Below are 14,923 nucleotides of genomic sequence, written 5' to 3' on the forward strand. Positions count from 1 at the left end.
CAAGAATGGAGTTCATGGGAGGACACCACGGAGGAAGCCACTGCTGTCCAGAAAAAACATTGCTGCACGTTTGAAGTTTGCAAAAGAGCACCTGGATGTTCCACAGCACTACTGGCCAAATATTCTGTGGACAGATGAAACCAAAGTTGAGTTGTTTGGAAGGAACACACAACGCTATGTGTGTACTTTTTCTTGCAACTGTATATATATTTACACTGTAATCATATGTCTACGTTATGTTTTACAGGTTGTTGCGTTGCCCCAGGGTGGACTAAATAATGCATTAATGAAGCTTAAACATTGTATCATTAGGTAGAAGCAGGTGCAAACCAAAACACTGCCGTAGAAATAGGGCAAATAGAAAATAAAGGAAAGGTAGCAGCAATGTATAGAATTAAAACATGTAGAAGATGCCCCACATGTAAACTATATAACAACAATATATAAGAGATGTAGCAGTGAAACAAAAAACATAAACAAATATATCCATCCATCCATCTTCTCCCGCTTATCCGTGATCGGGTCGCGGGGGTAGCAGTTCCAGCAGAAAGCCCCAAACTTTATTTTCCATGGCCACATCAACCAGCTCTGACTGGGGGATCCCAAGGCGCTCCCAGGCCAGCGAAGAGATATAATCCCTCCACCTGGTCCTACTGTAGGTCTACCCCTTGCTCTCTTCCCAGCTAGACGTGCCTGGAACACCTCCCTAGGCGCCCAGGTGGCATCCTAACTAGGTGCCCGAACCACCTCAACTGGCTCCTTTCGACGCGAAGGAGGAGCGATTCCACTCCGAGTCCCTCCTGGATGACCAAACTTCTCACTTTATCCCTAAGAGAGACACCAGCCACCCTGCGGAGAAAACCCATCTCGACCGCTTGTATCCGCGATCTCGTTCTTTCGGTCATGACCCATCCTTCGTGACCATAGGTGAGGGTAGGAACGAAAATGGCCCGGTAGACAGAGAGCTTTGCCTTCTGGCTCAGCTCCCTTTTCGTCACAACGGTGCGGTAAAGCGACTGCAGTACCGCTCCCGCTGCTCCGGCCCATCTCACGCTCCATTGTTCCCTCACTCGAGAACAAGACCCCGAGATACTTGAACTCCTTCACTTGGGGTAAGGACTCATTCCCTACTTGGAGTGGACAGTCCATCGGTTTCCTGCTGAGAACCATGGCCTCAGATTTGGAGGTGCTGATCCTCATCCCAGCCGCTTCACACTCGGTTGCCAACCGATCCAGTGAGTGCTGAAGGTCGCAGACCGATGAAGCCATTAGAACCACATCATCTGCCAAAAGCAGTGGTGCAATCCTTAGTCCACCGAACTGCAGACCCCCTCCCCCACGACTACGCCTCGAAACCCGATCCATGTATATTACAAACAGGATTGGTGACAAAGCGCAGCCCTGGCGGAGGCCAACCCTCACCGGAAATGGGTCCGATTTATTGCAGAGGACCCGGACTCTCGCTTTGGGAGTAGGCCTACAGAGATTGGATGGCCCTGAGTAGAGACCCCCTCACCCCATACTCCCGCAGCATCTCCCACAGTAACTCGGTCATACGCCTTCTCCAAGTCTACAAAACATATGTAGACCGAATAAGCGTACTCCCAGGTCGTGGAACGACGGATCAGCTTTTTACTCTCGCAAGGATCCTAAACAAATATATATCATCATTAAATATGCATAAACATAACACTGTATGCTATACAGAAATACTGCAATGGTCACATAACATTTAGATGAATAAATGTCACGACAGATTGAAAACGAAACACACACAAATAGTGAAAAAAGTCATGATTTAATGTTGAATTAATGCCAACTTTAACAAAATATAATGCACTCATAGATTCATCTTATTTTAAACATAGATAAGAATACACTGCATTATGATCGCTTTCTTCTAAAAACCAAGCCATGCATCCAAATCAGCTTCAGTGTTATAGTTTTAAATGAAATATGATTCTGAGTGTGAATCTTAAGAAATAAAGTAAACGGAAACCTTGGACCCTTTCGAACTGTGTCCTTTTAATAATAGATGTCTATTGATTAGCTTAACAAAAGTCCACAGTGCTCAATTATCTATGGTACGTTACACATCTTAACTATAACCTTGAATAAAGGGCTCAGAGCATGACTCACCATTACTTGGTATTTCCAGATGGTCTTATCAAACTATGTCTCCATTGCGCACTGTTCACTTCAACTGGCTGACTGCTTAATATTCATACATACGTAGATAAGGAGGTATTGTGTTACCTTCATGAACTGTACAGTGTGTGCAGAATGGATTAATCACGGAGCCACAATGCACAAGGGAACAGAATGTGGGGGCTGCCATAAACAGATAAGAATAAATGAAAGCTGAGTTTGCACCGTTGTAGAAGGTCCTGCTGTTAGTTGTGAAAACAGCTGACTGTCCTTTATGACTTCATTTATGTCATATTTAAAAAGTGGGTTCATTATTGTCTTTGTTGCTTGAAAAAAGTTCCCAAATCACCCATGGATTACAGCTCTGATAATGTCACTGTTCTCATCATTATTCATTTTTTTTTTAATTGTATCTAGTTATAAAGTATGCAGACGGTTTAAATACCAGCGAAAGGTCACAGTGGTAATGGAGTACAATAGCAATGTACCATTTAAGCATTGGGGCTTGTTAGCTTACAGGCTTTAAATGGACTCAGCCAGAAGATGTTGGACTTCTGAACAAAAGGACAGGAGTAATTTCAACCAAAAAAACATTTAAAAAAGGAAACATGACAAGACCATGGGAGAGTGCAATTCTACGGAAGCTTTGCACACTTTAAAAATGCATTTTCTAAAGAGCTACTTGGGTTTAGGTTTACACATTTGGATTCACATAATTCAGTCAGACAACTCACATGTTTATTGGAAGAAGCATATAGTTTGAGTTTCGCGTCTAGGCTCGGGCCTCATCACTCCATAGATTTACAAAGAACATTGAGTGATGATTAGACAACTATTCTCCAAGCCTACAAGTGGATGCTAGGATGGAGCTGGGGTGGTGGTGGGGCAGGCAAACAGCAGCGACATGAAACACAGCAGCAGTAGCAACGTGAACACAGCAGAAGGGTATGAACGCAGCTACAGCAGCATTAGCGAGGCAGAGGCAGGAAGACCTGGCAGCTTAAATAGAGCGGCAGGTTTAGGAGAATGTGTTTGGTTGGTTGTAAGAGGGACGTCACGTGTTAATGTATCACTGGATGTCATAATGTTTACTTTTTCACATTTCAAATAAAATTATGTAAACCGGCCTTCTCTGGTTGAGCTGTCCATCAACAAGTGACATTTTCAATCTGTGATAAGGGATGGCAAGAAAATATCACTTTATTTTAAAGGAGCTACAAGTCGGAAAGGATTGGGAACTATTACTTGAACAAAAATGTTCCCAAAAGCCCAGGACCTCCAAGATTTACATGTCACCAGCTCGACAGAATAAGACCAAAAAGGGGTTTACAGATTACAGCTGATCTGAAGAATCCAAATTACTTTCTGTCAACAGTTTTTATGAGGACATTTTTTAAAGTTAAAGAATTAAAAATAGAAACTATTCACACTGAGATCTGTGGATTATCTTGAGTTACCGGGAAATTGTTTCTGGGAAGAGATGTTTCTGTTTTTAATGTATTTTCTTTCGCGCCAACCACAAAATTCAATTTACCATTGAAGTGGGTTGGAAGCAAAAATATAAGAGACAATATATCAAAACATCTGCAATGAAAAACAGCACAAGAGGTGGTAATCTTTGTTTTCTAATTTGAACTTTCTCCTTAAAAAAGAAATGCAGCCAGTTTTCACAAGCTAATGTCAGTACTCTGAAAAACAAACATATGTAGGTACACCACAGAGAAAGACAAACAAACCAGCAGTTAAGAAAACACGAGCGACCCACAACACCTTCTGTTCAGCAGCGCAGGGTGCCCTTAAGAGGGATTGCAGAGAGCAGCAGCAACCCAGTTTGTTCACCATCCATCAATGCAGCACAGCAATTTACCCAAACAGCACAGTGGAGTCAAAAAAATACTGGCAAGGAAAATAAAATGTCCCCTAACTGTAACTGTGGGGGCGGTGGGGGAACATATAAACAACTTTCCAAAGCAGGATTACGGTGCTGCATGTGGAGGCCAGGATGCGTGGGCCTTGTCTCTATATGTGGTACAACAAATGGGGAGCTAAGCCGGTGTTCAGGGGAGACACGAAGAAGCAGCACGAACGTCTTGTTAGGGGGGCAGACAGGGAGCTCATCAGTGCACAAGATCACGGCTGACAGAGAAGCTTGTTAACGGCGAAGCCAAAAGGGTGGCTCATTAGGAAGAGGAACCAGGAGCCTGCCCGGGCCATGCTGGTCTCACCAGATGGCTGCCTGTCTGCTGGCTGATGAAGAATATGGACATCCATCATTTGCTAATTATGTGCAATATGTTTTATGTGCAGGAAATCATACTGAAAGGATTCATTGAAGTCATGGTTTGACTTTGTCACAGTTTGATTTCTGAAACTTTTATATATACTGCCAGAGTTGTATTCACTGGGGTGAAGGAGCTCCGGTTTAATTACATACTGAGCAGTAACAACGTTTGTCCATGACACTGGGACATGAATCCTGTTGCAACATTGCCCCCTACTGGTTTTAACAACTACAACAACAAAAAACACTGATGGAGGCAAGATCCAATCATCTTTTTGCATCATTCACCACTCAATAGGCTCTTTACATGTTGCCAGCCGTCACGATAAATAACAGATTGTTTGCAATCACCCTGTCTCGCAAATAAAGCGCTCTTCAGCTTGATTATCGCACTGGAAAAGTTTTCAGTGAGAACCAATAAATCATTATTCATCATTCACAACACAAGCTGTTGCTGCGTCTAGACCGTGAGTGGGTCTTATCCATTTTAGATCTTGTATTCAGGGATGCTTCAACTAAATAGCAGATGATTTATTTGCCATCAACTCTCACACATATCCTAAAAATTTAAAGTATTGTTGCATGGTATTACTTTTAGCGCCAACAGTGTGAATCTATCTACAGCTGGTATGATTGCATTTTTAAAAATCAGATTTTTTGTATTGAATAAAAGCATGGCTAGTAGAATGGAAAAAAATAAAAGATGTAATCAATCCATGGTGATGTGACCAGAATATATTAGAAAGAGTTTTTGAGGCTACATACACTTTTGTTGTGCTTTAATGTCTACTGGTGCAAAAGCGTCCCTAATGAGTACATGAAACTCATTAAATGTACCTTAAGGGTAATTTCACAAAGAAATATAACATATCTTAAACTGCTAGAATCAGTGTGAAACTGTGCTGTGTCATTTGGTTTCTGTTTAAAGGGGGAAATGAGTCAGCATGTCTGAAGTTGTCCTCCAGTGGTAATTTTCTGTTAATTAAAACTCACAGTAATGGTTCAGAATAAATTACAGAAAAAAATAAAATGTTCAGTACACAATATTGTTGGGATACTTTTCTTTAAACCTTCATAAATGAGAGAGAGACAAATCCATTAACAATACAACAATGTCAAAAGTTCTAGAACTAAAATCCACCTTAAGGAACCTCCACCAGAGACGGCGTACAGAGAGGAGGTCGAAAACCTGACATCTTGGTGCCTGGATAACAACCTCCATCTCAACGTCAGCAAAACCAAGGAGCTGATTGTGTATTACAGGAAGCAGCAAGAGGGACACGCCCCCATCACCATCAATGGGACTACGGTGGAGAGAGTCAGCAGCTTCAGGTTCCTCTGTGTCCACATCACTGAGGACCTGACATGGACTCTTCACACCACCACCACCATCACCAAAAAAGCTCGACAGCGGCTCTTCTTCCTCCGCAGGCTGAGGAAGTTCAACATGGACTCCAGGATACTCTGCAACTTCTACAGGTGCACCATAGAGAGTATCCTGACTGCAGTGGCGTAACAAGGTTGTGATTGGCCCCGGTGCAAATATTGTTTTGGGGCCCCCTCCCCCCATCGCCCAAAACATAAGCACACGCTGATGCGCTCACACACGCACGGACACACACAATAAGTGCCACATGTAAGCTATCAACAACAGCCTGCCCTGGCCTCAGCCCACCACAGCCTGACAACGGCACAGCGAACTAATCACACAATCACTTTACAGAATTAATTGAGATTTCGAGGACGATGTATGACAAAATAAACTGTCTAATTTCGTCAGTTTAGCAGTTACATCTCCTTGTTCTCTCTTGTCCTTTCTCTTTTGAGCGCCGCTCTTGTGCTTTGGTTAGCAATACATTATAAATGCAAGCTATTACATTTTTTATAATGCTGCCAAACTTGCTGCTGCTAGCTACAGTACCTATAACTTTTGAGGTTGATTAAACGGTTCACTCGTCACGCAAGGTATCACATTCACATGACATGAAGGGGAGCAAGGTCATTGGACAGACATTATTTTAATTTTTTTTGCATGGGCCCCTGTTCGGCTGGGCACCGGCTGCATCGCGGCCTTGTATGGCAGCTGCAATCGTAAGGCTTTACAGAGGGTGGTGAAAACTGCACAGAACATCACCAGGATGGAGCTGCCATCCATGGAGGACCTTTTTACTTCCAGCGGCTCAGGAAGAAAGCCCTCAGGATTATAAAAGACTCCCATCACCCCAGCCACAAACTGTACTGTCTGCTGCCGTCTGGCAGGCGGTACCGCAGCATCCGGACTAAAAAAACTGGGGAAGTGAAAAAACTACAGGAAAGTGAAAACTTCATAAGCATCATATGGCCCCTTTAAGTGTGAAATTACAAAGTTGCATTATGGGAACTGAGGGATCTAGTGTTTTTGGACCAGGGACTAAAAGTCTTGGCATCTGCTGCTTACAATTTGACCATATAAGTTTGTGTCTTCCAACTTGTAGAAGATCAATAACATATTGCTGCATTACAACTTTAAGAAAAGTGTTATCAGCAGAAGGTTGACATGATTACATATTAGGAAAAAAAGTCATTCTGCAGAAAAGTGTTTTTTAGTGCAGTATCTTAATCTAAAAAGTAACTTCAGCTGTAGAATACATTTAATGGAATAAAAAGTACATTTATTTACTCTAAAATATATAGGTATAAAGTAACAAACAAAACTACAAAGTATATTACTTTTCGCCATTGACTTTAACCTAATATGGATAGACTCAATGGTGAAAAGCAATATACTTTGTATGGGGCGTACAAAACCGAAGACGTGCCCTTCAAACTGTTTAAAACATGAGTGCATGCTGTGAAAAACAAAACCGAACAAGCAGCAGATACATCTATAAATGGCTTCATTTAATTATGTGTTTCACAAACAATTCAAGAATTTATGAGACAAATGTACAGGAATTATTTTTGCCATTTTATTTATTTTCTTCACATTATTGCTTTACAGTAAAATGCATTGGTTGGATATGTCCAGTATAGCAAGACAATACATTCATATAAGTTATACAGATGTCCTCAGTAATGTTTTTATAGTAACTAACTTTACATTAAATATATTTTTTTAATCATTTATTATTCTTGACAAACAACTCCCACGTCACATTGAGCTCACAGTGCATCAGGTCGCATTCAATCAAGAAATACATACCGGTCCTCTCTTGTGTTCAATTGCCATTTCTAACATGTGTTCTAAAGTGTGCGCGCTTATTTTGTACACAGGATTTTTCATACATTCTGGATGTATGCAGAGCTACGACAAAAACAGCATCTGAATACTAATTATTTTTTTCCCCCACGTCCAAAAAAAGTGACTTGGTAACCAAGCTGTGAGTCAGACAACCGGTGAGAACTGTGTCAAGATGAGGACAAAAGAGTAGTGTTTCCCCCTGCTGTGCCACTCAAACATGGCAACAGGGACATGACCACACAGAGCAACAACAATATACACAAAATAAATAACCCTGCACATTCTGAATCAACTCAAGTACGGACATTCCTTCCCCAGAAAAAGCATCAAAAATTAGGTCCTGTTTCTATATAAGACCCACTGTAAGGGTTCAGGAGGAGGAAGGATGTCATAGTGGAGCAGTCTGTAGGCCCTGTGTGGTCAACTCCGTCCAGTAAACACAGCAGTTTGAACCCTGATGGAGTAGCAGCTTAAGGGGGTCCAACTTTTTTTTTTTGTATTTCTTTTTTTTACCCTTTAAGTCTGTTCTCATCCATGTCCTTTCAAAAATAACAACGTCCCGAGGGAGGTGGAGGAAAGTCATCCATGCATTCCCTGCTGCTCCTTCAGCTAGAGTTAGTGGAGAGTTAATGCCCTTGTGCAGGAGGAGACAATAGTGGAGAAAGAGGGGGCAAAAAAGGAGAACGTGTGTAGGACTTCCCTCAGAGCCAGTTCCAAAAATGGACAAGTCCTTTGTGCTCAGTTCCTCCGTTTTTACTAAACACACACCTGTGAGCTCACACATCAAGTACTACTAGACAAACCAACGTCACATCTCCACGAGGTTCCCCCCTGTCTCTATATGGCAACCTTGCAGGGGCCCTCTGTCACATAGAATTCTTTAAATTGAGATTGCATATACAAGAGCCTGCTGCCAACGGTGTGGCACAGGAATAATTTCGACACTGAAAACACTCCCCACACGCACGTTTAGTCTCTGCACCGCACTTGTGGACTCCTCACGGGCATTTTTGCATGATGTCAAAATGTCTGGATTGCAGTGTAGCTGCCGATTTTTGTAAAGTGGGTCGGGCGGTATCCATCATGATTCCCAGAAGTGATGTTGTGGAGGAGCTGCATGTAATGTCCCAGCATGCACTGCAGTCAGAGGTGGGTGTGCTCGTGGTGTTAACAAGGTTCCAGTCCGTCCCAAGTGTGGAGAGCCCGGAGTGGGAAACATAGCGTGGGCCCATACTGAGCAGACACACACACACACACGCACACAATCCTCTCACTCACACACTTACACTGAAAATACACACGCACAGAAGGAAGCACTAGTTGATTCAAAATGAGAGGACAGCTGTTAAAGTGCAATATCTACATGTAACTCAAAAATCAAGAGACCACACCATCGCCATCTGCTGGAGTTGTCCATCTCCGAGTTTCCCTGATAACCGTCGGCTGTGGTTGGCACCCCCGCCCTGAGTAGAGGGGCTGAGGTACCCCCTACTGGCCAGAGGGTGTGATAGCAGACAGTCAGTGTCGAGAACCGCCTTGTTTCTTTGCATTTACTGTAAAACAATGACCTCCATGCTGTGGCTGTCTCCAGATGACCACAAGTCACCTGATGATGACGAAAATCCAATGCATCCACAGATCTGGAGCCAGTTTTTTTTAATGAAGTTGTGCAGAGGGAAAAGTGGACTGACCCATTGATGAATGAATAAACGCTGGAGTGGAGTCTCCACCAGCAGCCACGCTGAGTGGTCAAATCTCCTTACAGCACAAAGCAAGAAAAGCGTTTCCATGTGCAATTTGTTTCAGTGAAAAACAGGCAATGTCCTATATTTGCAACAAGCTCTCCTCCGCACATCATACGAGACAAAACCTTGGTTTGAAAAAAAATAATACAAAATAAATGAAGTGTTTACAAGTTTACATTGTGCAGTGCTGCATATGCATAACACCCTCAGTCATCTGATCTGTGAAATGTCTGGACACAAAGCGTCCTGACAAAATGTCATCTTTTTTTTTTAAGAAAACAAAGCAGTTTTGATCAAGCAGATGAAGGTTGAGAAGAGTAGCAGAGAGGGATCGAAGCGCTAACACTATTTGCTCCCTGATGCCAAAGGCCATGCCAGGATATTTGGGTCCAGGAGGGGGGGAGCTGCCGAGGACAAAGCCCTCCTCCGTGGGGGGAGAAAAAGGAGTGTATTTTATCTTTGGGTGCCGGGGTTACTGTAATTGTTTTAGGAAGAAAGCGAGGAGAGTTCTGTCTATGTGGGGATTTTGGTTGGAATCATATGATTTTTTTCTTCTTCACAGACTCTGGTTTGGTTTGTGGAAAGGCTTTGGAAATGGTGTGTGGAAATCTACAATGTGAAAACAGTGAAAACACACACACCGACAATCAACAGGGGCACTTATGATTCTGAGATCCCCGACATCTAAAGGCATGCTAGATGGGTAGAAATTTAGCAGGCGCACAAGAGGAAATAAAGACTTTAACTGCAATAACAGGCAAAGCCTGAACAAATGGGCATTAAGGACCGGCACTGTGTGACAAGAGGTCAACTTAGAGAAGCAGAACAGAGTCCACTCTTACAGCTAAACTGCCTCTTTAGGAAATGAGATTCATATTTGGGACAAAGGATTGCAAGTAAGGAAAGGAGTCTGCAGATAGGTCCAGTATCATTGAAAGAAAAATAAAAATGTTGGGTTGCTATGGGAGCGTTGAGGTTTTGGTATGCGATTCCTGCGCAGTACTCTACTCCTCCATGCACATGGGCAGGTTGACGAAGGTGAACACGTTGTACTCGATCATGACGGAGAAGCAGAGGAAGATGGCGTACAACACCAGCACGTAAATGCCCAGCTTCGTGTCCAGCCTCCACTTGTTCACGTGGATCCCTAGCACCTGCACGCATACAAAATAGGTCAGTGTGGTCATCGAAGTTGTCGTTTTAGCAAAAATAAAATGATGGAGAAAAAAAAGCTGAATTATAGGCAGTAAAATGTCACTACTACACATAAAATGCATATTTCATCATGAAACTTAAATCTATAAGAAGCATTTTCGTGTTCATCTTTGCTCAGAGATTACACCACAGCAGTGATTTTATCTCTGTAGATGTTAAGAATTTCTGCAGCTGGCACACCGGCACAGAAAGCAAGCTCAGAAAAACATGGATAAACTGTCATTTCAAAAACCCATGTTTGTTTGATGTCAAATTGTAAAGTAGGAATATATTTCAATTCAGTTCTGGCCAGAAAGTCAGACATAATTGCTTTAAAAAGGATCATTTTGGTTTATTTTCTCCAGTAAGAGTCAGATTGCTTGATGATGATGAATAACTACCCAAATCTCGCTCTGTTTATTCCAAAAAGAAAAACGTTTAAACCTCCTTTGCAGCAGGGAATATTTCACAGGAAAAACAACACTGCATTTAAATGTTTTGGTTAGTCACTCACTATTGTGTAACAGAGCATCTGTCAGTGATGAGAACAGGGATCTTGTTTTTCTGTAATAATGTACTGTTAATTTTTACTTCAGACATGTCCGGCAAACAGGCATTCTTCCTGTCAATATGTTTGTATAGCGTAGACATCCTTAACTATTACTCACCGTGAGGGCCACAGAGCCCAGCAGAAGCACCACAGAGTACAACAGGCCCTTACTGTTAATCATCACCTGCAACACACAAGGGAAAAACAACAATTCACCTGCAGCTCCTGAACGTTATCGGTCAACATCAGAGATAAGGAGTAACTGGATTGTTTGTTTCCTATGCTCACATGCACAATAATACATTACATTTAGCTGACGCTTTTATCCAAAGCGACTTACAATAAGTAAATAATACAGAATGAACATGAGTTTTTGTGAAGAAAACAAGCTCATTACCTCTGATCCATAGCTCACACACATAGTCTGGATCGCCCAGGGAGCCCCCAGCCCCACGAGAATATCAAACACATTACTGCCAATAGTGTTGGACACCGCCATGTCTCCCAAACCTGCAACAAAACCAAAAGTAGTAAGAAGGAGCAAGGGTAAGGAAGTTTCTCTTCTATGCTTTCAGGTCAAGTAAACTTATTTTTCTAATCGATGGTTAATGATTTGCTGTTCTGCACTTTTAGTTATTCACAAGGGCCCAAACCTTATTCAGATGCAAGTCGTGACTCCCCATATTGTCGATATATGCAGAGCTGTTTTTCTTTTTAATTCCAACTCTTTTACATGCATGAGGCGGACAACTAATTTGTTACCCTAGGAACAAAGTCTGCTAGGTTTATCAATTATGGTGTAGTCGCACACATGCATGTAAACGCCATGTGTATGCAAATTGTAGCAATTCCTACTAAGGAAACTCACTGTAATATGTACATTTCCTACTAAAACAACTCCTGTATAATCCATATGATTTTGATTTAGGAAGAATACAATGTCTAAAAGTCTGCATTGGGACAAAGAAAGGGTGGGTGGATGGTATGGACAAAAACACAAGACTTCCTCCCAGGAGATTTATTCTGCATGTTCCTAAAGATTTGTATGAAAACTCACAAAAAATGAGGATAACTTTTTGTAGGATATCATACGCAATGTCGTATGAGGATACTTTGAATACAATACATACAGATACATTTCTCCATCCAAAAAGGGACATCCCAGAAAGCACTTTCTGGGTCTCCACCTTGTAATAAATCAACTTAATTACATCTAAAATGTTTCAGAGCAATCGGTATACCTTGCCGAGCGACAATGAGACTGGCTATGCAGTCTGGGACGCTGGTGCCAGCTGCCAGGAAAGTGATGCCCATGATGACATCAGGGATTCCCAGAGTGTAGCCGATTATAGTCACCTGAGACAGATATAGTGTCAGCACTTAAAAATAGCATTATGAAATGGCAAAAAGCACATTAAACTTTGCCAAAAATGTCCTTGTTTAATGATCCGTTACTGACCATCGAACATTTAAACTTCAGTTTCCTAACAGTTGGCTAACGGTTGCTTTCACCATTTTGGTTGTGATGCACACGAATGTGCTAAATTTGACAGTTAGACTAAAATATTGTGAATCCAGGTCTTGATACGGCCTCAATTCATTTTTATAATAGATTTTTCTGATTTCTAATGGCCATCATTGAATGTTTTCACAGATACAATTTGCAGAAGGAATTAATCGCATCAAGCTTTACGACACATTTTTTTTTAAATAGTAAATTACGTCTATTGTAACAGCAGCCCTTGACCCAACAAACACCACATTTCTCACACTCACAACATATTAAGTTATTGATTGATCCACACAAACATTACACTCACCATCCAGACCATAAAGTAGGAGAAGATGGCGATCCAGACGGTGGCCAAGAAGAAGGAGAGCATGAAGAATTTCTCCCAGCGAGGCTTGGCACAGTTTGGGATGGTTACGAACAGCATGAGCAGCAGAGGCCACGAGATCAGCCACTTCAACTTACTACCAATACCCCCTGCAACAGGAAGACGCATTATAACCAAATATCGGCCTCTTGCTCTTCAGTAATATGGTGGAAAAATGTACTTTTTTTTTTTCTTTCAACATATTACATTGATTTACACTTTTATAATTAGAAACGCTACATTTCCTACAAATATTTCACTTTAAAATCAAGTCAGGTGTCCCCCTTAGATATTATGAATCTATTTCTACATTGATTATTAATGTCCTTCTAAGGAGACCTACTGTCCTTTGTGTATTGTAAATACCAACTTGTACATTTCTTTACATTTTATAATTTGTATATAAAGCCAGTGACATTTGAGCAAAGACATTAATAATGTATTGCATATTTAAAGAAAGGATATACAGTTGGACACAGATATAAATAATGTAAGTGTCTGAAATGTCAATAAGGAAAAAACTACTTTGTTTCCATATACGTTTAACCCCAAGGAATCCATCCATGTCCACCAAATAATGCACATTAAGTGAATGCATACGTGGGATATGAAACGGTGAGATGGTTATGTTTTCCAGCTCCTCGGTGGGTTTGTCCTCTGGCACGTTTCCGTTCTCGATCTCAACCTTCCCGTCGATCACTTGTGTCTCCACACCATTGGCAGCTTGGACCAACTTCTGGCGCTTTCAGAAAAAATAAACTAAGTCAAAGGGCACATGAGAGGACGCGCTTATACTCAGACTGCATCGCTCCAGCCATATTTTGAACGTATCTTTTCATACTGTGTGTGTGTGAGATAAGGACTCTTTGGGAAGCCTTTTTTGGAACTAATCTCAAACACAAAGCTGAAAAGATTTAACCAGTTAAGCCCCAAGCCTGTTTTTCATGCTCACGAAAATGACTGCCAGAACAAATGACTATATCTTCACTTCTAAAAAAGGGGTAAGTTAATAATCTTTTTTCTCAAAGCAATGATAAACCTGTGAGTTGGATGTAGAAAAGTTAGAATCAATATAGAATCTTTTTTATTTTAAAGTAAATTCAGAATGAACATAGTAAGAAAATGTAAATTATAGTGTCCGTCCAAAGAAAAAAAACATTACTTATAGTGAAAACCACCCTTGAATGATGGGATCGGAGACTAAAAGCTTTAGGAATCCAAACTATAACATATAATAAGTACCCTGTATCAAGATTGATGCAAAACAAGTGACATTTGACCTTTTTAGGTTTAGCAAAAATAAACACTTCTGGGGTCATTTGGGTGGATTTTCCATATCTCTGGCCCCCCTCGGTCGATTTGGATGATTGACACCTCTTTTGAACCATTAGAGCCAATAGAATCGAGGGGGAGTTCCTAAAATCCATCTAAACATTACCCATTGGTGAATGAATGATGCATAGCCAGAATGCCCAAAACCGGAAGCTGTCATACACTCTGGTAGCCATCATAGCAGCTATATGAAAACTCCGTTATTGACATAAATATAAAGATGGATTATCAGTAATCATTTCAAAGTGACAGACACATTGGATTAATCTTCAGCAGCGTTTTTATCGTTTTAAAGCCGATGAACACAACTTTTGATCAGAAACAGCAAAAGGTAAGACATTTCTCCCGTGTTTGCTCCGTAAAGCTACGTTGTGTGATGTCTAGGTTTGCTTCCCCTGTCGCGAGTTTTGATTGCTCAGTGATGATACTTATATTTATGGAATCTGTGGAATCTCAGCTTGCTAATCGATGTCTTGTTTGTGCAGATCCGATAAGTAATAAGGGTATTTTACCGTGAGTTCTGTGCTAAGTGCGTTAGAATTGTTTCGCTCAGGGCTAATTCAGAGCCTTTGTTAT

The 14,923-nt window shown here is 41.4% G+C and overlaps 1 protein-coding gene across 4 annotated transcripts in view; it reads right to left on the minus strand.

The window, feature by feature from the left end:
* Positions 1-7,355: 7,355 nt before the first annotated feature.
* The window catches only part of slc24a4b (solute carrier family 24 member 4b), a 36,007-nt gene continuing 28,439 nt past the window's right edge, over positions 7,356-14,923 (minus strand). For 2 of the 4 annotated variants that reach the window (XM_034220302.1, XM_034220317.1), the window contains exons 12-17: positions 13,616-13,751; positions 12,959-13,125; positions 12,380-12,494; positions 11,536-11,648; positions 11,257-11,322; positions 7,356-10,548 (exon numbers count right to left, since the gene is read on the minus strand). In XM_034220302.1, the coding sequence (XP_034076193.1) occupies positions 10,399-10,548; positions 11,257-11,322; positions 11,536-11,648; positions 12,380-12,494; positions 12,959-13,125; positions 13,616-13,751 (747 nt within the window). In that variant the 3' untranslated portion in view covers positions 7,356-10,398. Of the gene's footprint in view, positions 10,549-11,256; positions 11,323-11,535; positions 11,649-12,379; positions 12,495-12,958; positions 13,126-13,615; positions 13,758-14,923 lie in introns of all 4 variants that reach the window. The other 2 variants (XM_034220293.1, XM_034220309.1) reach the window with 1 other exon arrangement.

The sequence above is a fragment of the Gymnodraco acuticeps genome, unplaced genomic scaffold (assembly GCF_902827175.1).
Source record: "Gymnodraco acuticeps unplaced genomic scaffold, fGymAcu1.1, whole genome shotgun sequence".
Taxonomy (NCBI): Eukaryota; Metazoa; Chordata; class Actinopteri; order Perciformes; family Bathydraconidae; genus Gymnodraco; species Gymnodraco acuticeps.